Source organism: Protopterus annectens, chromosome 1.part2 (assembly GCF_019279795.1).
Source record: "Protopterus annectens isolate FY-2018-M chromosome 1.part2, PAN1.0, whole genome shotgun sequence".
Lineage (NCBI taxonomy): Eukaryota > Metazoa > Chordata > Ceratodontiformes > Protopteridae > Protopterus > Protopterus annectens.
The window spans coordinates 485,713,607-485,740,645 of record NC_056727.1 but is presented as its reverse complement, the minus strand read 5'-3'; the positions used below and the strand labels follow the sequence as shown (position 1 = coordinate 485,740,645).

At 44.2% G+C, this 27,039-nt stretch overlaps 1 protein-coding gene across 1 annotated transcript in view; it reads right to left on the bottom strand.

The window, feature by feature from the left end:
• The window catches only part of ANAPC1 (anaphase promoting complex subunit 1), a 3,613,296-nt gene that overhangs the window by 2,142,484 nt on the left and 1,443,773 nt on the right, over positions 1-27,039 (bottom strand). The window contains exon 16 of the mRNA XM_044060160.1: positions 18,278-18,352. Within this exon, the coding sequence (XP_043916095.1) occupies positions 18,278-18,352 (75 nt within the window). The remainder of the gene's footprint in view (positions 1-18,277; positions 18,353-27,039) is intronic.

The window sequence follows — 27,039 nt, the reverse complement described above, 5'->3', positions numbered from 1 at the left end:
GCAGAAGTAGCCAAAGATTGGGTAGAATGGGGTCGCACTCTGATAGGCTCAGGACGACCAGAACTTTTGTATGCTAAGAGAATGCACTGGGAAATCCATCTGGCTAAGGTTACTTTAGTGACTGGCTTCCCCAGACAGGATTTTGCAAAGGAAACAAAAAGCTGATCAGATTTTCGAAGATCTGCTGTTCTGTTTAGGTAAAAACGTAACTGTCTGTGAACATTCAGACAATGAAGTCTGTATTCTCTTTTGTTTTGGAAATTTGGAAAGAAGACAGGTAGATTGATGGACTGGTCTGAAGCTACTTTGGGCAGAAAAGAGGGATTTGAACATTCAGACAATGAAGTCTGTATTCTCTTTTGTTTTGGAAATTTGGAAAGAAGACAGGTAGATTGATGGACTGGTCTGAAGCTACTTTGGGCAGAAAAGAGGGATTAGTCCTGAGGGAGACCCTGTCTTTATGAAAGATGATGTATGGAGGTTTGCTGCAAAGAGCGTGAAGCTCCGATATTCTTCTAGCAGAAGTAATAGCAATAGGGAAGGCCGTCTTCCAAGATACACATTTTAAGTCGACTGAAGCCACGGGTTCAAAAGGAGGCCCAGTCAGAGCTTGAAGAACTAGGGTAAGATCCCATGGAGGCACTGCATCTTTAATAGGGGGTCTTAACAAAAAAGTTCCTTTCATGAATGTTTTGCAAATCTTGGAGGATGCCAGGGGCCCTGAACTGTTTCCAATGTGGTAGTGGGAAATAGCTGCTAACTGAACTTTAATAGTAGAAGCACTAGCTCCTTGATCAAAGGTGTGAGAGAGAAAGTCTAGAACTGCTGGGACGGGAGCCGTGAAGGGGTCCAAGTTCCTATGCTCTGCCCAGACAGAGAAACGTTTCCATTTACTCTTGTAGATTTTCCTGGTAGACGGTTTATGGGCGGCCACCAGGATGGCCTTAACCGAGGAAGATATACCGGGAGTCCTAACCATTAGGGGAACTGGATCAACCAAGCTGCGAGCTTGAGGTAGCCCAGGTTGGGGGTCTTCAATCCTAAAGGATGAGAGATCAGATCCAGATTGGGATCTAAGATCCAGGGAGGATGTACTAGGTGAGACCGGAGGTAAGGGAACCAGGTTTGACGAGGCCAGAATGGGGCTATGAGGATAACTCTGCTCCCCAACTGATGAGCTTTCTGCAAGAATTTTGTCATCAATGGAAGAGGAGGATAAGCATACAGAAGACCAGATGGTCAAGCATGAACTAGAGCGTCTCTGGGGGCTTCCCCTGGTGGGGGAATCAGAGCGAAGAACTCGCTGCACTTTGTGTTCGAAGGCAAGCCGAAGAGATCGCAGCAAGGTTGACCCCATTGGAGGAAGATTTGTTCCGCAACTGCTGGATTCAGTGACCACTCGTAAGGTGAGAGGATCGTCCGATTCAACCTGTCCGCCAAGATGTTTGACCGAACATGGATGTGCGTTGCTATGAGAAAGCGGTTGGTGGATATCGCCCATTCCCATACTCTCATGGCCTCCCATAGGATCTGGTTCCCCCCTGTTTGTTTATGTACAAGACTACCGACATGTTGTCTGTTTGAAGTACAATAGTTCCTGGAGGAAGCAGGGGATGGAGAGCCTGCAACGCTAGAAGCACCGCCCTCATCTCCAGGACAATGATATGCAGTGAGGTCTCTGTGAAAGTCCACGTGCCTTGGATGGATCTGCCCATGCAATGCCCCCCCCCACCCGAGGAGAGATGAGTCCGTGGTCATCGTGACTTGGGGAGGGGGTATAACAAAAGGGCGGCCTTCTCGAAGATCTTCGGAGCACAGCCACCAAAGAAGCGACTCCCTGCAAATCCTGCTGAGGGGAATAGGAGTAGACAGGGGGTGAAAGAGAATGGACCATTGAACTTGTAATGTCCACTGAAGGATTCTTCAGGCGAGCGAAGGGCAAAAGACTGATGGCCGCTGCCATGGATCCCAGGGCCCTCAGGACTAGTTCTGCTGGGAGAGCTGACGATTGTAAAAGGTCTAGAATGTGAAGGCTTAGACTGCGAAGTCTGTCCGCTGTTAGAAAGACTCTGGATTGAGTATTGTCTATCCTGGCCCCTATGAAGTCCAAAATTTGAGTAGGTTGAAGAGAGGATTTCTGGTGGTTTATTGTGATCCCTAGGTGACAGGCTAGGTGTAAAAAGTAGTCCCTGCCTGAGCAGAGTTGATGCCTGGTGGGGGCGGTTAGGAGCCAGTCATCCAGGTATGGAAAGACCTGTATTCCCTGAAGCCTCAGGTGGGGCCCTACAACTGCCATGACCTTGGTGAACACCCTGGGGGCTGTGGTGAGACTGAAGGGTAGGACCCTGAACTGATAATGGCTGGCTCCCAGCCGAAAGCGGAGGAACCTTCTGGATCGTCTGTCCACCAGAATGTGGTAGTACGCATCCTTGAAGTCTATCGAGCACATCCAGTCGTTCTGCAAAAGAGGGAGAATGGATTGAATAGTGACCATCCGGAATTTTTCTTTGGCAACTGACAGGTTCAGTGTTGACAGGTCGAGAATGAGTCATAAGTCCCCAGTCTTTTTTGGCACTAAAAAGAACCTGGAGTAAAAGCCTGATCTGGATTGTTCTGGGGGGACACGCTGGATAGCTCTTTTTCTTAGCAGCCCTCGAATTTCTGATGCTGCTGCCTCCCTCTGATCAGGTGGAACATCGGGGAGTTTTGTTAATCAGGGATGGTGGGATAGGAAAGGAATTGAATAGCCTCTGGATATGATTCGGAGCACCCAGCGATCTGTTGTAATGGACTCCCATTACGCTAGGTATTATGAGAAGCACCCCCCAACTGCCAACAGAGAGGAGCAGCCGGGCAGCCCCTCAGGGCTGCTGCACAGGTCGATCCGAAAAAGGTTCTCTCGACCCAAAGTTCGTCGGACCCACTCTGCCCCTGGGCCGGCATCCACCCTGTCCTCCTCTGCCTCTGAAGGACGAGAGATCCAGAGTGAAACGGGATTGTTGAGCTTTCCGGAACCACACCTTCTTCTGTCCTCTTTGGTTCCTGGAGTAGGACCTCTGAGGAGCAGAGAAGCGGACCCCGACGGCAGACAACGTCTTCCTGTCTTTCTTGCTCTGGAGGAGCATATCATGAACAGTTTTGCCAAAGAGCGTAGAACCGTCAAAAGGGGCGTTCGCAAAGGACACCTTGAAGGGTTCCGCAAAATCACAGAGACGGAGCCAGGCCTGTCTACGTAAGATGACGCCCGTTCCGCTAGCTCTAGCCGCTCCCTCCGTAGCATGGGAGAGAAGCCACAAAGATGTGTTAGTGATAGACTTGAGAGTGGCCATTCGAGCCGAGAAGGTCTGCTTGTCCTCGGCCGACATGGACTCTGGGGGTGACCCAGAGTACTCCTTAATCAGGTCCCGCTGGAGTCAAATCACGTGTGCCATATAATTCAGTGATCTTACAGAGAAGGTCGCTGAAGAGAACATCCACTTTCCCAAACAGTCCATCATCCGATACTCCTTGTCTGGAGGATGTACCAAGGAACTCTCCTGTGCTAATTTCTTTTTAGTGGCAGCCGCCACCACCATGGCATCCACTGGGGCACCCTTGCTCCAAACTGTCCTGTCCGTGGGAGGGCTGAGGATCCTGTCTGGTCCCTCAGGTATTGGCTCGACAGTGTCCGGCTCCTTCCATGCCCTGGTAGTTATGAGGTCTACCAGGGGGTCGGTGGGAGGGGACACCCAAGAGGTAGATGGGCCAGCGTCAAACGCCTCCAGAAACACAGACTCATCCGAGGAAGGTTTTCGGGCAGACCACCCCCCTCTAATGCGTAACATTTCCATAATGTCTCCGAAGGAGACATCTTCGGGGGGGTGACCTTGGGGAACCTTCCCCTTCCTCTAAGTCTATGTCCTCCGTGAGGGACTCGGGTGAGTCCAAGTGCCTCCTCTTGCACTTCCATTTGTAAGGGACCTCTTCGGGGGGGGGGCTGTCCGAAGAGGCCTCACCAACAATGTCCTGTTCCTCCAGGGAAACTATCTGGGACGTAGGCGCAGGCTGTCCCTGGGGCCGGATGATGGAAGACAGGCCCGTCTGAGAGGGAATGGCGGGTGGATCCGTAGCAAGAGCCTGGGGCCTCGAATCCCTCAAAAGAACCCTCTCCACGACGTTGAACGCCGAGGGAGAACTGCTTTCTCTTGGATCTGAAAGCAGTCTCTGTGGATCCGGCGAGTGGATCGGCGCCAGAGATGATCTGATCGGATCCGAAAGAGCAGTGCACTTCGACCTCAACGGAGCCGAAGGCCCACTAACTCCTCCGGATCCGACGCTCGACCCACGGCCCTGAGAGCTCGGATCCGAAAAAGGATCCGACAGACTCGAGGGTATAGTCGGCGCCAAAGTAGAAACCACAGTCGGCGCTGACATCACCCCGGCTCCGAAGCTAGACGGATCCGACGGCTCTGAAACCCGAAGGTGGGTCGGAGAAGGAGCAATGGGGGCGAAAAAGGGGGTCGAGCTCCCCCCCGGAAGGGGGGAGGCTACAGCACTCCCATCTGCATCTGGGCCTGCAGAAATCGACACATCATCCGGTCCATGTCAGCGTCAGATAAGTTTCTTGTAGATCTGGACAAAGCCGCCGAGGCCGGCCGGGAAGGCCGCCTAGACTACCTCGAAGGCGACCGAGTTTCCTCCTCCGGCTCCGGGGAGAAACGTGGTGAACGAAGCCGGGAGGGGGAAGACCTGGAGACCTTGAGGGGAGAGGCAAGCTGCTTGGACGGCGGGCCTGAAGGGACAGATTCGGACCACCTCTTGTGGCTGTGGTGCCTATCTTTTTCCCTCTCTATCTCTCCCATCTTGTCTTTCTTTCTACCGTCCCTTTCCGCCTGGGACAAAGAGGGAGGTTGAGTCCCGGCCAGGGGATCAGAAGCGGTAAATGGGGCAGCCGCGGCTGGCGCCACAGAGGAGGAGGAGGTCGAAGTGGAATCCGGGGGCAAAAGGCCCGCGAGGATCAACTTCGTCCTCCTATCCCTCAAAGCCCTGGGGTTGAAGGCTGCACAAATATTGCAGCCCGGAGAGGTGATCAACCCCCAGGCAAATAACGCACCGAGTGTGGCCATCCACTGGGGACAGCTTATGGCCACACTCGGAGCATTTAGAGAACACAGCTTTGGGGCCTTTGGGCATACTAGAAAAGGAAAAAAGGCCCACACTCACACACCTTCACACACAGGCAGGGGAGGGAAAAAAGCTAAAAGAGATAAGAGAGTTTTGTTAAAATTAGCTAAATTTACAAAAGGAGTTATAAGGGATTCAGTCACACAAAGGTATAGAAACATTTGACAGGAAATATATATAAAAAAGCCTAACTCATGATACCACTATTGGAGCTCATTCTAATAAGTTTACAGAAGCCGTGGCAAATGAGATCTGAGGGTTAGAGGGAGATGGCAGGGCATTATGAGTAGGGGGAGGAGCTTGGAGCTCGGATCTTTTAGCTTGGAAAGCTGCCGGCTCGGATCCGAATCGGATCAGATACCCACAGGTTGCTGAGCAAATTAAATTAACTACTTCAGATCAGGTAAGTCAATGAATTGATTAATATTAGTTTCTGAGACCATCTTAGGGAGAAAGGATGGGTTGGTTCTTAGTGAAACCCTATCCTTATGAAAAATCAAATATTGGGGTTTTGAAGATACTGCTTGTATTTCGGAAATTCATCTGTTGAAGGTAATGGCTATCAGAAAAATGGTCTTCCAGGAAAGAAAATTTAAGTGCCAGGTAGCCACGGGTTCAAAGAGAGAAAGGACCAGATTGCAGAACCATAGTCGGATCCCAAGGAACTAGAGGATCCTTATAAGGTGATTTTAACCACAAGGTTCTTTCATAAACACTTTACACAATCTATGGGCAATTAGAGGATGATCTTCAAAGCCACTGTGGAACGTGGAAATAGCAGCTAGTTGGATCTTAACAGTAGAAGCAGAAGCTCCTGTTCAAAAAGCGTAGCTAAAAATTCTAATATTTTTTCAATTGCAGAGAAAGGATTAAGACCATTATTGTGCACCCAAATAAAAAACCTTTTCCACTTGCTGTGGTAAAGTTTTCTAGTGGAAGGTTTACGAGAAGCCAATAACATTTTTTGGAGTAGAGATGATAAATTTTTTCACTTGGCAATTAATGGAATTGGAGGAACTAAGCTGTAAGCTTGAAGTTCTGAAGACTGGGATTCACCAGTCCTTGTGGGTGAGATAGAAGATCTGGAACTGGGTCCAGTCCAGAGTCCATGGATGGTGAATTAGGTGAGGCCACAGAAAGGGGAACCAGACTTGATGAGGCTAAAGGGGGGCAATGAGTATCAACTTACTCTTCAACCTGATGGCTTTCTTTAAGAAGACAGGAATCAGTGGAAGGGGGGCATAGAATAGTCCGGAGGGCCAATCGTGAAGGATAGCATTTCTCGGGGACTCCCCCCTGAGGGGGGATTAGGGCAAAGTAGCTGCTGCACTTGTTGTTCAGGGGTGAAGCAAATAGGTTGCAGCAAGGCTGGCCCCAGTGACGGAAAATTTCCCTTACCACTCTGAGATTGAGAGACCACTCCTGAGGCAGCAGGATACATCTGCACAGCTTGTCCGCTATCATGTTCAAGCTCCCCAGGATGTGTGTTGCTATCAGAAAGCGGTTGGAGGATATCATCCATTGCCACACTCAAAGCTTCTCAATATGGGGGTAAGACCTGATTCCGTCCAGTTTGTTGATGTACCAGACTACTGGCTTGTTGTCCGACTTGAATTCTAATCATTCCTAGGAAGGCTTGCAACGCTAAGAGCACTGCTCTCGGTTCCAGAACACTGATATGCAGATTGGCCTCCATCGGGAACCAAGTGCCTTGGACTGTTCTGCCCAGATAAGGCCCTCCCCACCCCATCTGGGAGGTGTCCGTGGTCACTATGGTCTTGGGCTGAGGTTGAATGAATGGACAGTCTAAGAGAATTTCCTCAGATTCCATCCACCAGGATAAGGCCTTCTTGCAATAACTGGTGATTAAAACTAAATGCATCATTGGATGAGTCAGGGTGGACCACTGGGATGCCAGAAGCCACTATAGCAGCCACATGTGAAATCTTGCTAGTGGAGCTAAGCTAATGGTCGCTGCCATGGACCCTAAAGCTCAAAGGACTAGAAAGTGCAGGAACCTTGTTGTTGGAGAGAATGGAATGGCTTGTACTTGGGATTTTATCTTCTGTAGCCTGTGAAGAGGAAGGGAAGTTACACAAGAGAAGGTATTCAGGCGTACTCCTATGAACTCTAGATCTTAAATCGGACTTAGCTGAGATTTTGACTGACTCACTGTAATGCCCAGATAAGCGAACAGGTACAGAATGAAATCTGTTGCTTGAAGCAGTAGACACCTGGTATGAATGGTGATAAGCCAGTCATCTAGATAAGGAAACACCCAGAATCCGTGCAGTCTCAAGTGAGCTATTACTGTTGCCAAACACTTGGTGAACACCCTGGGGGCTGTGATGAGGCCAAAGGGCAGCACTCTGAACTGAAAGTGACTGGCTCCTTGCCAAACACGGAGGAACCTTCTGGAGCGTTTGTATATTTTTATGTGGTAATAAGCGTCCTGAAGATCTACAGAGCACATCCAATTGTTTTCCTCTAAGAAGGGTAGTACAGACTGAACCGTGAACATCCAGAATCTTGCTTGCTGAACAAATTTGTTCAGATGGCTGAGATCTAAAATTAGTTTCAAATCCCCTGTCTTTTCTGGCACGAAAAGGAACCTTGAGTAAAATCCGGATCGGATCTGGTCTGGTGGAACTTCTTGGATGACTCTCTTTTGTAGCAGCTTTTGAATCTTTAAAGCTGCTTGATCCTTCTGATTGGGTTGAACATTGGAGAGTCTTCATCTTGATCTTGGAATGACAGTGAAGGGAATATGGTAACCTCTAGCAATGATCCTTTGCACCCAAGTATCCAGAGTTATTTGCCACCAGGCTCTTGAGTGCAGAAAAAATCTGACTGCTTCCAGTGGTAAGCAAATCGGGCTGCCTTTCAGAAACACTGGTGGGGTTGCCCAGAGAAAATCTCTAGAACCCTGATTTTGGGGATCATCTCTGCCATGGGGTCGGCATCTTCCATTAGAACTCCCCCGTCTGCAACGAGAAAAGCCACTACCACATATCCCCTGAAAAGGCCCTTGGGATTTTCTGAACCACATCTTCCTACTCCTCTGATTCCTAGAGTAAAACCATTGGGGAGCAGAAAAACGTATGCCCACTGCAGATAGGGTCTTTCCATCTTTCTCGCTCCTGGCTAGAGTTTATCTGACTTTGGGGCTGAATAAGGAAGGTCCATCAAAAGGAGCATTGACAAAGGAAGACTTAAATGGCTCTGCAAACTCACACAAGGACATCCAGGCATGACTCTTTATGGCAACGCCTGAACCCACTGCCCTCACTGTCATTTTGGCTACATGCACAATGAGCCTCATGGATGAGTTGGAAAAAGACACCAGGGTGGCTAGTTGGGAGGCCACTTTATACTGGACCTACTGAGACACAGTTCCTGCTAGGGTATCTGATAACTCCTTGATCAGATCCCTCTGGAGCCCAGTAAAATGTGCCATAAAATTCAAAGACCTTAAAGCAAAGGTCAACAATATGTACACCCATTTTCCAAATCTGTCCATCGCTCCAGACTCTCGATTGGGGGATGAACAGTGAAACTCTCCAACTAGTTCCTTTTTAGTGGCCGCCGCCGCCGCCACCACCATAGCATCTACCACTAACCCCCTAGCCCAGTTCTCGTGGTCTTCTGGAGCTGAGAGTATTTTGTCTCGTCTCTGGGAAATTGGCTCTGTGGAGTCAGGAGACTTCCAAGCCCGCTGCACAATCAATTTAATAAGATCGTCAGTGGGAGGAGTCATCTAAGAAGTAGATGGGCGAGCACCAAAAGCCTGCAAGTACACCAACTCTTCAGAGGTAGGGTCTTTGGGCTTCCAGTTACCCCTCTGTTTCACAATCTCTAGAATGTCTCAGAAGGAGATCTCTTCTGGGGTGTGACTGAGAGAACCCTCCCCATCATCACAGTTCGCGTCTTCTGTGACAGATTCCTCAGGGGAATCTAAGTGTTTCCCTCCTACATGTCTTTTTCTGGGGTGGCTCCTCAGTGTGAATCTCTGAGGAGAACTCAGGAGAAGAGGGGCCCTGCGCAGGGGTATCTTGCAGTTAAGATGCTTGCTGCCTGGGCATGGAGGTTGATGGCAACTCTGGACGAGAGGGAGTTCTGCGATAAAACTCCGATACGAAAGTGGCCTGCTGAGATCCTGCAGAGGCCAATGCCTTTTCCATTACCTGGAAGGCAGGTTCCCCCCAAAGAGGGATGGGAGTCCGGAAACAAGTTCACACCCTGCTCGAGAGACCTACCCCTGAAGCAGGAGCCGAGGTACAGCCCACATCAGCTGAGGCTCTGAGATTCAAGGATGACTCCTAATAAAAAAATTGGAGCTAATCCGGAATCCTCAGGCCAGAGTTGTAAGCCCTAAGCCCCAGAGGAGGTGAGAGGAGGAAGATTTGGTAGAGTCCTGAGAGAGAAAGCCCCATCTCCAGAGGGAAGTGGGGTCTGGGAGAAACAGAAAGACCCCTAGCCACTAGGAGCTGACCCACTAACCTCACGACTATGACTTTGACTTCAGTCAGACTCCTGGAGGAATGGACAGAGAACCCTGAGGGTGATTCTGCTCCATCAAGAAAAGGACTTGGGAGCTATCCCAGGGTCAAAAGAGGGAGAATACCTTGTCCTGGGTGCATTAAGTTTATTTGCTTTTGGCACCGATGGTGGTTTCAATATCTCTGGAAGCGTAGTAGATAGAGTCTGTATTGACAGGGAAGCTGAAGATGTCAGTACCAAAGTGATCGGCACAGGGGTCTGTGGTGCCATTGTAGACCGTGCAAGGTAGTCGGTCCTGATAGTTTTCTGATTTTAGCCTTCAGTTCCACTGAAGCAGTGGGAGCCAAAGGCTTAGGCTTTTTGGCTGCTGGAGTCATAGGAGACGCCTGCACCTAGTGACTTTTCTTAAGCCCAAGATCGGACTTAAGAGGGGACATGTCAGACTTGGACAGTGCCTCCTCAAAATTAATTTTTTTCTTTCGACTAAGGCCCGGTGACTGAATGCTTGGCAAATCATACAGTCTTGTTTAAGATGAGCCAGGCCCAAGTAATACACACAGGAATAATGCCCATCGGAACTGGGCATCTGCCGTCAACAATCCTGGTATTGTTTAAAGCCAGTAGTTCCTTTCAATTTATCCGCTATGTTGACTGGCACAAAAAAATGAAAGGTCGACAGGCAGCAATCACACACACATGCACACAGAAGGAAAAGAAAGTTACCAACAATGGTAGGCCTAAATTACCTAAAGAGGTAGACAGAAAAGGTGCTACCAACGACAGAAGGGAAAGAACACCGTATGGTAAAACAGCACACTGACTTGACAAAGAAAGATGACAGAAAACTAGAAGTAAAAACAAGGTGGGTAGAAGTAGTACAGATAAAGAATATATATATATATTTATATACAAGATTAAACAGGAAAAAATCAAAGAAAAACTATAAAATTTCACTTAGCTTGCGAGAGAATCTGGCTGACGGATCTTGCAACAAGAGCAGCAAATGAGATCTGAGGTAACATGGACAGTAACATTGTGGGTAGAGGACTTAAGCTCAAGAGTTTTTGTCTCGCGCGAGTTGTGTAATGGCAGAGCCAGTTCCAAGGATCAGAACAGAGTCCCAAAGGTCAAAGATAAATGAAGATTGACATTATCAGATAATATAGTTATTATGAAGAACTTTACTCATTAGAACTGTAGTAACGCTCACATCTTTATTGGTCAAAAAATCAATTAAACATAATTGCCTTACCAAAGAGGTCAAAACCTTCACTATGGGGAATGAAAGTAAATAGATCTTCAACATCAATAGTGACAAAAATTAAATTGCCACTCAGAAGGGCATTCCTACTGGCTCCTCTTTCTTCCTCATTTCCCTCTAGCTCTTACTTCCTTTTCTTCAATTTTTCAAGCTATTGAATTAGACTTGTGGAAGTTTCTAGCCTGGCTGGGTGGTGGGGCTAAGAGAAGTTTAAATTAAAGTCAAATCTGTCTACACTGTTTTATAGATTGAATGAAAGCATTTCTTCCACTTCAGGTCTATCCCATTAGTCCTTAAATCAAACGAAGAACCCCATCCATATAACTCTTAAGCTTTTTATCAATAAAAGAAGCAATATGATGTGTTTTGGTACCCTGAGCCGACATAATTGGCCTCACAGGGAGATTACACCAATCTGTTATGTACCTTTGTAATATCAAAGATAGTTGGAATAAATGGTTTGTTACAGAAGACATACTGAAGGTCTCCATGAGACAAGATATCCTGTAAAACTAGATCTTGTAAATGCAAATCAGCATTCCTATAAGCTACACCAATTTCCTCCCTAGAAACCAAGGCATAGTTATCAACATTATGATAAATGTCAATCATCCTGCTCTCATAATGAATAGAGTTCAGCAAAACAATTACACTCCCCTTTATCTGGTTTTATGACCCACATTGTCTTGGCAGAGACCAGATTAAATCTCAAACTTTTTCTTCTAAAATAAGATTACTAGCTAAAAAGCTTTTTTGTGCTTATTTAAATTATGAATATCCCTCTCAGTTTTACTTTTGAATAACTGCAAAAGAGGGTGAAGGAGGGGTTGTGCATACTCTTCTTCCTAATAACAGAATCATGTGCTTCACCATTAATGTTCTTAAATAAAAGAGCTACGTTTAATTTTTTCACATATAACTTAAGTTCTAACAATCAATTAAATCAAAATGAGGGATAAGAACAAAAGTTAGCCCTCTCCAAAATAATTTAAAATGTGCTTTCCTAAGTCAATACCACTGTAATTAAAATATTAAAGCCATTAAAACTGAAAATAATGCCATCCAAGTTCCAACCCCTACCCCTCCCTTTCTTGTATGCCCTTCCTTACTGATTGTTGATCCCCTTCCCTTTCTTGATTGGAAGTTGTAAAAAAAAATATTGGCGCTCATCCCCAGAAATATGGGAAATTGCACCTCTGGTTTATTGGCCCTCTATTCAAGGGGAAAATTCCAAAGGGTCATCAGTGTCCGGACAAGTAACTTCAAGGGGGGGGGGTTGATTCAGGATCCAAATATACCATATTACGTTTACTACAAACAGTTTTTACATCCACCTTAGTCCCTGTAGGTAAGGGGTAGGCTACACAGTTCTCATATTCCTTTAACTCTCTAAACTTTTGTGTTTCTTATTTTTTTATAATACACTACTTTTCAACACTTTTAAATACAGCATCATAAAAAAAAAAAAAAGAATAAGTATCAAATAATAAGTCATTATAAATAATACAATCTAAATTATGAATTTCAGTTAATAACATCAGTTTGCTTAATCAGTCAGGTGCACTGTTCAAAAATTAGAAATTACTACCACGGACAAGCTCTTGAGGTCCATTTAGGCCAAAACTACTTGTACCAACTGCAGGAATAGCCAATCATCTTGAGTCTTCTGCTCTCTGACTTTCCGCCTGCTTATCTAAACCAGACCACTGAAAGGCTGAGGAGATCCAGCTACTATTAACCTTGTGTACTCACTAAAAGACTGCACTTACAGCTAAAGTGTTTAAGAAACAGGTTGTTCCAAGTGCTCATGCCTAATCAAATAGTTAAATAATTTAAGTCATTTGTGAGACTTTCAAATTCATTTTTGCCTATTACCCAGACTGTTCTTTCAATAAAAATTAATGTTTCATATGCTACATGCAGCTTTGCTACCACCCACAATCTTGTTTTATTAGCTTTACATTTTCAGTTAAACATCAAGTAAAGTCCACAAGTATTTTTAAACCCACTTCTCACCGACTTCAGTTAGTATGTCCATCCCATTCACTTCAGCCAAGTCTCTCATTTTCCTTGAGTATTCCTTTACATCATTTGTTTTGCCTATCATAGTTTTCCAGAAAAAATGGAAACAGTTTTGCTGGTAATCTCTAAGGTGCATTAAAAGTTTTTCATTTTGCTTTGCTGGGTTCCTGACTAGTGGATCCTCTTTCTCCCCCTCATTTCCCTCTAACTCTTACTTCCTTCTCTTCAATTCTTCAAGCTCTTGAACTGTACTCGTACAAGTTTCTGGTCTGGTTGGGGGAGTGGGAGATTAAGAAGAGTTTAAATGAAATCAAATCTGTACACTGCTTTACAGACTGAATGAAAGCATTTGTTCAATTTTCAAGTACAGAATTGAAAAGTCATTGTTTGCACTCTAGTGCACCCTAACTTTATGATAATTTCTTTCTTCCACAACAGGGAAAATATTTCCTCGTTTTCCAGTAACGCTTGCATCTTTACACAAATAGGTTTAAGCTGATTTTTAACTGCAGTTTGCAGGATATTGACTTCGGGCTCCCTTTCAATTTTAATTTCATCCAAATGCATCCAAGGGCATTTGTTAAGGCACTCTTCTGGGAGCACCAAGAAATTCAGATCTTCCCTTCTGGATCTGGACAATAATTCTAGAAGTTTTCTGTGCCAGTTCTTCTTGCTTCATCTCTTGTTCAATTATTTTTACTTTTTAGTTCTCTCTCCACTGCTTGTATTTCAGTGATCTCACCCAAATGCTTGGAAAGGGCTTCTTCCACTTCCTATAACTTTGCTTCTGGCTGCAATATAATCTAGTAAAGTGTTGCTGCTCTTAAATATTACAGCAAGCATCTGGTCTGTTTTTTTACCCAAATGAGTGTGATGTTGATCCTCTTGAGTGCTGCCATCTCTGACTGACTTTTCTCTCATTCCATGCTGCACTGAGCTTCTTTGTCTTAAATGAGGATTTTCCTTAATTTTGTGGTCTTTTCCCCCATTCTTTTTTCCTTGATATTGTACGCATTCTTGTGATATGGTTTTACCAATTTACTACACTAACCAGCTTTTCCCACTGTTTTTAACACTCTTCCTGCTCACACTACCACCGCCACATCAGAAGTCCTGGAATGGTAAAATCTTGATACCTGATAATCTGAATGAAGCGATTAGTAAAATAAGAGAGATGTTACTATGGATGAACCATTTTCAGGTCCGACAGGGCAAATAAAATACAGGGTGAGACCACAAGTCCCAGAATGGTAGTCTTGATACCTGATAATCTGAATGAAGTGACTGATAAAATGAGAGAGATGTTGCTGTGGATGAACCATTTTCAGGTGCAGCAAAAAGAACAGGATGTTACCAAACTTGACAAGAGAAATATGCCACTACAGAACAAGAGGATGCTTAGAAGAAATGGTCTGATAAGACAAATAAAATGCAGAATGAGACTATGGAGACGTTGGACATAATTGAGAAAAGATGTCTGTTTATGGGTGTGATCCTAGAAAGAAAATGGCTGGGTGATTTAGAATGTTTTACAAGACCATACAGACTAGTGTATTGCACTAATATGAACAAGTAACCATAGGAGGCAAGCAAAAGTGTTTTCCTTACTGAAGCAAGTTTTGCATGAAATTAAGGGTGAACCTATTATTGTCTTGGTCTTGCCCCACTGGAAAGGCCAACTCTTAGCAGGGTAGCTTCTACTGTATCTGATAGGGAATGAAAGAACTGTTCTTTGACTGTGCTGGAAGAAAAGAAGACAATGCAATCAGTTCACAGACTGCATTGTCTTTTCCACTTTCTTAAATACCTTCTCAGCATGGAGTCATTAAGGAGCTGCAGTTTTACACGACTTTGCAGGTGTCTCCTCAGCCAGGCATGTGTTATAATAATTGATCCCTTTGTTGCTGCCCTGATTATGCATGTACTGCATCACACACACACACACACACACACACACACACACACACACACACACACACACACACACACACACACACACACACACACACTTTACAAACTGCTTGTTGGCCAGGGAGGTCAAACTACAAAAATCTAGCACTTTCATTCTGATGGCTTTGTCCTCTGTTTGTTCGACCTTGTGTGTCAGCTGGTACAGGAGAATCCTATATGAGCTTGGCAATTAAGCATCCAGAAGGTCGGGGTGGCAGAGGTGTAGATTTCATTTCCCTAGTTATCAAGTATGTTACCTTTCCCTGTCATTGAGAAGGGGATTCTTGGTTGGAGACCTAGTATACTCCTTGTTGGCATCCATGGACATCACATCGAGATCAGCAATGGAATTCTTGTAAAGGGTCTGGCAGGAATTAAGAACACCGTACAAGTGGTCGAGATTTCTGGGAGCAGAGGTTTGGGAGCTCTGGCTCCAAGAAACAACTATTACATTCCTCTCTGAAGGCTAGAGTCACTGGAGAAACAGATAAGGGTTTTAGATCAGACAAACCCAGAAGTTCTCTATACCTTTTCTCACCATCAGAATAATCCTTAGACTCCCATTTGAAAGTAAACGTCATTCTATTAAGGGCATCTACAAATGAGCAATCCTCTAGTGGGAAGCACCAGATAAGGTGCTGTCAATGTCTGACTCATGGCTAACAGGACAGGACATCGGGTTCACATAGGCCAGTTCATTCATCTATGAGTGACAGAAGTCTGACTCATCAGGGGGAATGTTTTAAAGCTGGGACCCTGGTTCTTCAGGAAAAAGTACAAACCCTTGAGCCAGCTTCATCAGATCATGTGAAGGGGTCCCTGTCACGGAAGAAAAGTGGGGTCCTACCAGCTCAAGCAGAAACAAGATGGCACACACACATCTGACACATAGATGACTTAGCCCTACTTTAGGGAATGCTAGCCACATACAGGTCTATGACCTCAGGTGGGCACTGATAACTTCTAATTTAGAACTATGGATGTACTTGCATACCAGTACCAAAAGAACACTGCTGCTGTTGTCACAAACCAAAATACAGGAGATGGATGAAGATGGCTGAGGACAAGCCGCTGGATCAACTAAATGTTGCACAATTTCAATGTGATATCATTAAAGTGCATTGTGGCTTCTGTATAAGTAGATATCAGAGTCATGGGATTCAAAAGTACCTCAACTAGACCTGACACTCTCAAGCCCCGTGTGGCCTTTGGACTCGGTGGGTATGTCATTAGCCTCCTAGGATTTCTTTTCTCAATGGCACTTCTCTTTTTGTTGCCTGAGCAGGACATCCACAGTAACTTCACTGATGCCATGGCAACCCTAAACAAGGTGAATGGACTTTTTTGGCTCAGACACTCCTTGAGAGATTTAGCTCTCAAGCACAACAGGAAATGTGTTCCATTGATAACCATAAAAATTCCATGCATGAGCTCCCTCAAATTATCAACGGTATGATCACAGTTAATCTCAACAGAGGTTATGTATAATTATCAACCTTGGGATGGGTAAGACCAATCTATACCCGAATGGGATATGTTATTTGGAGCCCAAAAGGGACATTGGTTAGGCTTAAAATGGCCAGGAATAGCAGCTAGTCTAGTGTGTACCTATGAACCTATAAACAACACTAAGTTATTAACTTTAGAATCTGACATCTATTGCTCTGATAAGTGAAATCTCCTTAAGTTATAAAACACACATACAAAGATATAATAAAGCCTTTTTCCTCAAAGGAGTATGCATCTGTACTGCACAAGCAAGGTGGAACTGATGGAAGCTAAGTAACTTACATAAAAAAATTAACTCTTTCATACTGCAGCAAGAAAAAACTGAAGATAACACAGGCAGATGTCACTCTTATACCAACAAGCCTGCTGTCATCCTTGTGGAAGGGCGTCTGCATGACCTGGAGGAGCAAGGGTAAAAAGACTTGGAAATTGGACTTTCTAGAGTAGAAGTCCGAAGTGTTACCATTACTGCAACACTGAACAATATAAGTTGCATCACATGATCTTGCATGGGCAGAAAGTACAGAAAAGATCTGTACAAGTATCATTGCTAATATTAGGTGGTTCAACAGTGTCAGCTAGCTATGCCAAATATAAAAATATTTATATATCTTATAGGAAAGAGATATGGGACAGGTCTTTTTTTTTTTTTTTTTTGAAGGAAATACTCAAGAACAGAAAATATCAAGCTAGATGGAAGCAGAGTTCAAGAGGTATGTCAAGATGGTTTTCTTCACAGAAACAGTAGGAGAGGAGTTCTGATGATAAACCTTTTGGAAGTGTAGTTTTCATTTGAAATGTATTGTATTAGTGCTATACAATAAGCTATAATACAAAAATTATGGATTGAAAACTCCATTCAGTAAACTATGATAGCAAAAAGGTATATGCAGACTTAATACAATTTCAGCAAATTACACTGTTCTAAAATGCACAGCAAGAGTGCCACTGATGATTTGTGCAGCTTACATGTACAAGCATTCATAAATTCATCTAAACATATTTCACATTTTTACACAAAAAGCACAATGACTATTTACTCTTTCAGTAGCCAAATACACCTGCCAAACAGGCAACAAAATCTATTCATAATGTACTAACACACAGGGCAAATAAGGGTAAGCATGACCAAGTGAAGTAACCCAGACTAAGGAAAGGCCTTCCTTACATAAACACACATGCCTTACATTCATGAAAGCATTGCATGAAATACATAAAGTCAAAGAAAAAGGCAAGCAAAAGCACTGTTTCCAGTATTCAAACCCTGACAGAGTTTCAGCCAGACCAGACAACATGTTAAAATAATATGGTGAGCTGCACATTGTAAGAGATGCATTCAGACAACTGTCCAGCAAAAAAATTGCTGGTTTATCATTAAAAAGATTTAGGCACATTTTTGCAACACATTTAAGTAAGCATCCAGAGTAATGAGTTATTACCTTACTATACAGGCTGTAATGTTGCAATACTTCTGATACAGAAAGCAGACATTTCTGTTTTTACTTTTTTGTCAATGCAGCTCTAATGTCCTGTGAGTTGCAGACCTCCTAGTGTGGCATCTCAGTCACAGGAGGGAAAACAGAAATCTGCAATACTCTGACATTTCACTACTTAAATATGCTACCATGTATGCGTTCAGTGCAGCCACACAAGACATTCCCAGAATATTTGCCACTACATCCACAGGTCATCTTCCATGACAGTATTCTTCGGGTATGCCTACACAGTAAATGTAGCAAACAAGTGAAATGAATCAAAAACAAAAAAATAATTCTGTTAAAAGAAAACTGAAATATGGTGTAAAAATGTGTTTTGAGAGATTGCATAACATACTTCAAAAAATATTACATGACCCTTAAAGTTAGTTTCTACCTCATCACAGCCAGCTTCTGATGGTCGAGCTTTCTTAGGTGCAATGACTGGAGACAAAGATCCTTCATAGTTCAGCTGCAAAATCAAAACACCAGTTATTACTACATTATCACCAGCTTAAAAAGAATAAGGAAATGGTGTACATTATAGACTTTACCTCAATGAAGTGGTTTGTAAAGCTGGACATTTATTTTTGTAGCACTTGAATTTTATACCAATGAATGAATACAATGAAAATTAGTAATTTAAAAGCACAACAATTAAAGGTATACCAGAAAATACGCTCAAATCCAGGTACCTTTACTTCAGGCCAAAAATGTATAACCTACATCATGGAAGTACAATGATTAACTACCACAGCAAAACAAATATTTATGAAAGATGAATGTTTGCTTGCTCTAAAACTCAAGTGCAACAACAATGGTTGCAATTGTATGCTCAAGACAATAAGCAAATATGCATGAAACATACTACAGACAAAGACAGCAATCCTTCAGTGCATGTAATGCTACAGAAGTTTTATGAGTCAGGCCATATATTTTTCTGCCCTCAGCAAAGCACTCATATTCCTGCCTACATGTGGTATTAACCGCTGCTTAGCAAAGTTAAGCACTGAATGGTATCCTGTAAAGAAGGATGAACAAACTGGGGAGGCTAAAATTAACAGCATATGCTGTTACATGAGATTATACAAGAATATGAATCTTAAGAGCAAGTTTAAAAAAAGAGAGAGACTTTGACAAAACCTGTAGGATACTTACTGCAGACAATCCCATCCCAACACAATCCCCCCCCCCCCCCAAACTCGAAGTGAAAAACAGAGCATCCATACCTCTAAAAAAAGGAAAAAGAAAAGAAAGCACTTCGTTGGAAAAAACTCTCACAGCTGTTCAGCATAAAATATTTCAATTTCAGCTTTTGCATAGGGGACAGCTTCCAGTAATACACAGAAAAAAAATAAAACAAATGCACTCAAGATGTATTTAAAATAAGTGATACTGTGGAAGTATATATAAAATCAAATAAATAAAGGCTAGAAAAAAATACAAGCAACTTTAACTTCCTTATTCAGATGATATGATAAAACTACAGATATCAAAGACTGAAATGAAAAAAAGTGACCTTCTTAGTTCATGGCTTCTGAGATGCTAAGATAATATTTTTCATCAGAGAGGGGAACCTGGACTGGGAAGGGTTCACTGGAACTGGAGGAACCAAGCTGTTAGATGAAGAGTCTGGAGGCTGGGAAGGGAATGCCCCCAAGGATGGGAAATGAGATCTGGAATGGGATCCAATATCCAGGGAGGACATTTCAGATGAGACCGAAGAAAGGAGAACCACACCTGACGAGGCCAAAAGGGGACAATAAGGATGAGCGTGGTCTTCAGGTGGTGGGCTTTCTGCAAGACCTTTGGAATTAGGGGAGTTGGAGAGTAAGCATAGAGGTGTCCCGACGACCAATCGTGAACCAGTGCATCTCTGGGTGACTCCCCCATTGGGGGGATCACAGCAAAGTAGTTGCTGCATTTGTGGTTGACTGGAGAGGCAAAGAGATTGCAGCATGGTTGATCCCCACGATCAAATATCTGACGTGCCACTGATGGAGTCAGAGGACTCAAGACAGACCTGCTGAGTTTGTCAGCCAGTACGCTGGAACTGTCAGGAATGTGAGTTGCAAGAAGAAAGTGCCTGGAAGACATTGCCCATTCCCACACTCTCATGGCTGCTCTGCACAGGAGATAAGACCGTGTTCCCCCTTGCTTGTTGATGTACCAGACTGCCATGTTGTCCGTTTGAATTGCTACAGCCCCGAGAGGGAGATGCTCCTGAAAGGCTTGCAACATTAGGACTGCTCTCATCTCCAGGACGTTTACGTGCAATTTGGTCTCCCTGGGGGTCCACGTACCTTAAACCGTCCTTCACCAAAAATGCCACCCCCAACCCAACAAGGAGGCATCTGTGGTCACCGTGGTCTTAAACGGGAAAGACAGAACGGTCTGCCGAGATTTAGGTCCTGCAACTGAAGCCATCAAGCAAGGTGATTTCTGCACACGAGTCATCCTGATGGGTATAGACATGGGATGAACTTGAGCGGACTACTGAACTGCCAGGGTCCACTGCAGGACCCATAAGTGATACCTGACGAGTGGCATTAACTGGACGGCAGCCGCCATTGAGCCTAATGCTTGTAAAATTAGGTGGGCTGCTGGACATCCCAAAACCAGCAAGCAATAGACCTGATCCTGAAAAAGTTGAACTCTGTATACGGGTAAGTGCTGCAGTCTTCCGACACTGTGTCTAGTTGAACCCCGATAAAATCTAGGTTCTGGCACAAAGAAATACTGGATTTGCGCAGATTGAACATGATGCCAAGTTCCTGAAAGAGGTTGAAGGTATAATTGGTGGCCATTGACAGCTGATGCCTTGTGGGGGCCATGAGGTGCCAATCATCCAGGTATGGAAAGACCTGGAAGCCTTGCAGCCTGAGATGGGCTGCAACCACTGCCATACATTTGGTAAACGCCTGGGGGGCTGTGGCGAGTCCAAAGGGCAGGGCTCTGGTAGTGACTGGCCCCTAACTGAAAGTGTAGGTGTCTCCTGGAGTGTCTGTCGAACTTGATATGAGAGCTTGCATCCTTGAGATTCACTGAGCACATCCAATCGTCCTTGCACAAGAGCGGTAGAATGGATTGCACAGTGACCATCTGGAACTTGGACTTCTGGACTGACAGATTCAGCTCACTGAGTACAAAATTGGATGCAGGTCCCCAGTCTCTTTTAGCACCAAAAGGAAGGGAGAGTAAGTTCTGGACTCCAGTTGTCCTGTTTGGACCTCTTGAATGGCCCTTTTTAGAGGAAGGTCTTGGACCTCAAGATAGGGCAACTCCCTTTGGTGGGGTGGAATGTCAGGGAGAGATTTTGAAACCGGGGGAGGGGACTGATAAAGGGAATGGCGTAACCCCTGGAAATAATCTTTAACACCCACTGATCTGAGAAGATATTTGTCCAGGCTAGTGGGTGAAGGGAGAATTGTCCCCCGACTGCCTCCAGGGTAGGACAGTCGGTCAGCGATTCATGAGCGTTGAAAGGGCTTCTCCAAGAAGGGTTCTCGGGAACTTTGATTCTGTGGACCCACTCTGCCTCTGAGGTGGCATCTACCATTGAATCCCCTCCCCCGGCTTGCAGAAGAGGATTCTTGGGGAGCATCCTGGAAGGAAGATTGGGTCCTGCGGAACCAATGTTTCTTACTCCCTCTCGAAGTCTTAGAAAAAAGATCATTGAGGAGTAGAAAACTTGATTCTCACTGTGGACAGAGTCTTATCCTCCTGCTCGCTGCGGGTCAATGTTTCCTTGATGGACGGTCCGAACACGGTTGAACAGTCAAAGGGAGCATTGGTAAAAGACTCCTTGAAGGGTTCTGCAAACCTGCAAAAGTGAAGTCTAATGGCAATTCCTGTGCCAGCTGCTCAAGAGGTGGCCTCCACTGTATTGGAGATCAACTTCATCAAAGCATTAGCCAGGGAAGTTACAGTGGACAACTTCAGACATACCAGCTTAAGACTCTCCAGAGGTAACAATTCTAAGGGAAGTGGTGAGTTCCAATACCAAATCCCTCTGAAGCCAGGTAAAATGTGCCATGTAGTTAGCTGCCCTCAGTCCGAATGCAGCTGAGGCAAACACACGCTTTCCATAATGGTCAATTGCCCAAGACTCTCTATTCGGGGGATGGACCAAGGAGCTCACGTCCACTAGCTCCTTCTTAGTAGCAGCAGCCACCACGATGGCATCAACGGGAACACCCTTACTCCAAAAAGCCTTACCTTTGAGGAGACTGAGGAATCTGTCTGCCTTTTATGGTACCAGTTCCACTATGTTCGGCTCCTTCCAAGTTCTGCCGGCGATGAGGTCCACATGCTCGTCGACAGGTGGGTAAACACCGATGGGCCTATCCCGAAGGCCTTCAGGAACATAGATTCCTCCAAAGACAGGGTGGGGGAAGACCAACCACCTCTTTGGTTGAGAACTTCGAGGATGTCCTCAAAGGACACTTCCTCAGGCAAAAGCCTGGGGGACCCTTCTCCCTCCTCGAAATCTGTGTTCTCAGTGAGGGACTCTCTAGGGGAATCCAAGTGTCTCCTCTTACATGTTCTCTTCTGAGGGGGTTCCTCCATGGTGGGCTCTGGGGAGGACTTGGAAGAGACCGGGTAGTGCCCATCTGAATGTGCTCACGGGAGGGCTGACCCTGGAAGGATGATGAGGCCTCGCTGCCCAAAGCCTAGAGGGGTTGAGGAGGACCTAGAGGTGAAGGAGAGGTGACTGCTGGAGAAGGTCCTCTCTACCTCCTGGAAGGCCGACAGACTGAACAAGGCCCAACCCTCTCCTCTCCCGTGGCCGCAGTAGTGAGTAGAGAGGAGTGACCCCGATGCAGCACTGAAGCCTCCAGACGATATCAGCCCGAGCTGTCTAGCACCGATGCCCCCAAGGGAAGTGAATGATCTGAAAACTCTGGGCCTAACCCCACCCCCAGGGAACTAGCACCAACCTTGAGGAGCTGAGGAGCAGCATGCTCTGAGGGTAGCAGTACGGATCCCGCCAGGGACCCTGATGGTGTTGAGAAGGGAGGGATACCATCGGCCTCTCACAAGGAATTCTCTGACCCTGGCATTCCAAACCTAGTTGGGTCGGAAGAGAAGAGTGAAGTCCCACGAATGGAGAAGGTCCCCTAGGCAACTGCACTGGGGATGGCAACACGCCCAACTCGACTTGGGCCTTAAGGAAACTCATCATACTATCCACATCTGTGGGTAGCAAGCTTTTGGAAGACCTGAAAGACACAGAAAAATGCCCTGACCTTGCTGGAGATCTGCCAAAGCTCTGCGATCCCAGGAGGGGGACTGACTCTGATGTATCAGACCCGAACTCTAGGACTTGGAGGGGGATCTTTCAATGACTACTGGATCCAAAGTCCTAGCAGGATTCGATGCTTTAACCAGTGCACCAGACAGATCCAACAGATGGGTTGGACCCTAAGGCCTACGAGGCACCAAGACCTCAGATCTGAGAGCTTGATCTAAGGCTCTTGAAGTGGAAGAGCCCGGATCCAAAGCCAAAGAGGCACACAGTAAAATTATTTTTTTTTGTTTAAATTAAATAACTAGCTATGGGGGGGAAGGGGCCATGGGGAAAAAGGCGGGAACCCAAGAGACAAAACTAGTTATACCGTACAGGGAGGGGAGGAAACAGAGAACTAACTGCACTACAAACTTAAAACAGCCTCAAGAAAAACTAAAGAAACCAAAAAGGTAAGAAAAACCCCAAAAAGTAAACACTTATCCTAAAGGAAGGCTTGAGCTACCAGAACCACGTCCTCAGCATTTCCGCAGCAAACGATATTTGGGGGGGGGGGTGACATGTCAGCAGGGGATTATGGGAAGGGAAGGAGCTTGAGCTCTGGATCAGTCCATCAGTTGCTGGGTCGGATGAAAGACCCACCCGTAATGAATAACAATACGGACACAGCATCAGATCCACAAATTCTCCCTGGTTTAGTACCCACATCACTCATGGATAGAGGCAACAAAATTAAATGTCCCAACATATCCTTGCTCTGGATCATTTGTATGCAAAACATAAGAGCTAAAAACTACCATGGAAATACAAGGCTAGGCTTCTTAAGATCATTAGAGATCAGTAGCCTAGTAATTGGTTTTGAACCTAGGAAAACAATAAGGCAGGGCACAAAGAAAAAAAAATATTATACTGCAGAAACAGGAATGAGTAGACTGGAATTTTTAAACATCTTTAGTAAATTATCACATTTTAAGCCATAACATGCATTACATAAATTAATAGGAAACGAAACATAACAGCTTAATTTGTTATTTCCATGTCGTGTACATGCTTTCCTTTTTAAGAATTTTCATTCACTCCATTACATAAATTGCTCTCAGTTTCTGCCTTCCCTTAAATCTCATTTCTTCCTCTGATTGCTATTCTGCATGTATTGTTTTCATTGTTCCCATAAAGTCTATTCACTGCTATGAGAATTGCTCCTTTACTTTTCTAAAGATGCCACCTCCAGCTTTTTATCTCCTTTATAATGTCCAGAACTTCCTTTATAGTGGGAAAACATTTTGATTTCCATTTTCCAGTAACTGCTCTTCTGAAAGCCAGTAACATTAAACTTAGTAATGTCTTATGTTTAAGCAATTCAGATCCCTCTATCATAGCTCAAAAGACCACTTGTTCCCACTAACATTTATGTATGTATTTATTTATTTGTCTTTGTTTACTGGGAAAGTCAGTCTGGATAATACCCATTTTCAGTGGAGGCCGAGAAGAAAAACTCCATTTGCTTACACTGCATTATACCAAGTTCCAGTTAAACTAAAGTAGTTACACTTCTACTTACATTTATATACAAACAGTAGTTACATTTATACATTTTAAGACTTTGCAGAGGTGGAAGTTACTAAAGAGAAAGCTCAAGTGCAACTCAGTGGACTGTACAGGCAGCAGTTGTGTCTTTCGGCTTTTTCCCGGTTAGGGGACGCACAACCTTCAACGAAGGTATGCCCATTCATGCACGTCTCCACACAGAAGACGCTCTAGCTGAGAATCGAACAGGACGTCTTACTGTGAGGCGACAACGCTACCGCAGCACCACCACCGCAGTCTACTGTACAGTGATGTGTAAAAACAGCAGCGATGTGTAAAAATTGATTTGTCATTTCAATGACAGGTTGAAAGTATTCTATTTAAGGAGAGTATTGCACAGTAAACACAAAGCCTTAACCTTGTGATGAGCATGTGCATTATTTCTGTCAAAGTACTCCAAAGAGAATTTTTAAAATGTGCCAACTCGTTACACTCCCCCTCAATCAAAAAAAAAAAAGCTCTGAATTACTTCTCTCTTATTCATCACACTTCCTGCATTTGCTGTCTACCCAAGAAAAACTCCCCTGAGGTCTGCTCAGGTCTGCTATAAAATACCTATGCAAACTTTTCCATTCCAAATTCTAAACCTTCTGGACTTTGTTGTATACTGGAAAGCCTAACAAATTTGTTTCCACTGTTCCTTTGTAAATGACCTTTTCTATTCTCTTTCTCTTATCATTTCCTTTAACTAATTCATATTGTTTTCATGCATTATTTTATACACCCCATTAACAACCCCCTTTTTAGCTGCAGCTTCTGTTGTACATTCAAAATCTACCAGAGCTGTTCTTTCACTTAGTACTCTCCTATACTTTTAGGGTTTCTGATAGGGAAGGAAGCCTCTAACCTGCAGTCCAAACTTCTGCTTAGTCTCATCCCATTCTATTTCCTTTCCCTCCTGAATTACTCATTTCCAATACCTCGGTTCCTTTGCTAATTGACTCCTATAAATTTTCAGCCCCTCTCTTGCCTACTTTTTAAATCCTTACTTGGAGACATACCTATTGTTAAAATCTTTCTCTATTTCATTACTTGTTTAGTGTTTAGAATACCTTTGGCTACTTTATAAATATTAATATTCTGCATGGTTGTTGTAACTTTTCTAAGGAGTTGCATCCAAACTCCTAGTGTCTGTAGGTCTCATGACCCCACTCCTTCATTTCATCATTACGCTTCTCCACTTTGCTTTATAAAACTCGTATACATAACTCAAGCAGAAGGCTAACCAAAGAGCTCTAATGTAACTCTTATCAAATCAGTTAATTCTAAGCCACATTGTTCTGTAAGGGGAAACAGCTTATTCCACTCAACTCTTGCCCTCTTTCCACCCCAAATAAATTCCTTCAACTTCTTAATTATCACCTATATCATCTTCTCTGCCTAATCTGTGTATAAGGCTCAGAGGACTAAAACATTGTCATTGCTTGTATCTTATACCCATACTTAACAGTGTCTAGTTTCTCAGTTTTTGTATTATTTTTTTCTTTTGTTTTTCCTCACATATCCTTAGATGCCATAACAGGATCCTTTTTAATCCATACACTTAAATACTTCATCTTATACCCCCACAAGTATGGCTATTGCTGAAACAATCTGTGTGTGAGTACACAGTTTATTGCCTTAATCTTTGTTTTATCTTAAATTATTTTGTATCTTAAAAAGACGTAAAAAATGTTAATCACCAGAATGTCCTTTACTAAATTTATCAAGAACAAAACCCTACTACATGTAAATAAAGCTAGTTTTTTTGGATTGCCCAAGCAGCTGTATATTTGAATTTGTGAATCCCTTATTTTCTTTTGCCTAGTTTCTCTGTTCAAACAGAGCTTGTCGGAGAGGAGACCTCCCATCTTAATTCTTGCCTCCAACCCTTCATATACTCTCCTCCTTAACACTATTATTTTATAAAATTCCAACTGACCCTTATGAATGCTTTCTCTGCACAAAAATAGCAGTGTTTTCTTACACTCAGATTCCCTCTGGACCATCAGTGTTCTGTTAATGTTATCAGATGTTTGTCTACCCTCCACAAAATCACATCAATCCATATACGTTTGGGTAATATATTGCTATTTCCATAGATAATACAGGCAATCACTTTACAATCATGGTTTAAAAATGAAATGATTCTACAAGAAACCAGATCTGGAGGGTCTTTAACCTGTTTAAGTAATACTGCCATCACCACTTTCCTCCTTGCTAGTATCAGCCCCCCATTTTAACATATTATTGAACAAAGCTTTTCAGATCTTTGCCACTCTGCTCTCTCCTAATTTCTAAACTTCCATAACAATATAATCTGCTCCTGGAGACTCCCCTGTTGA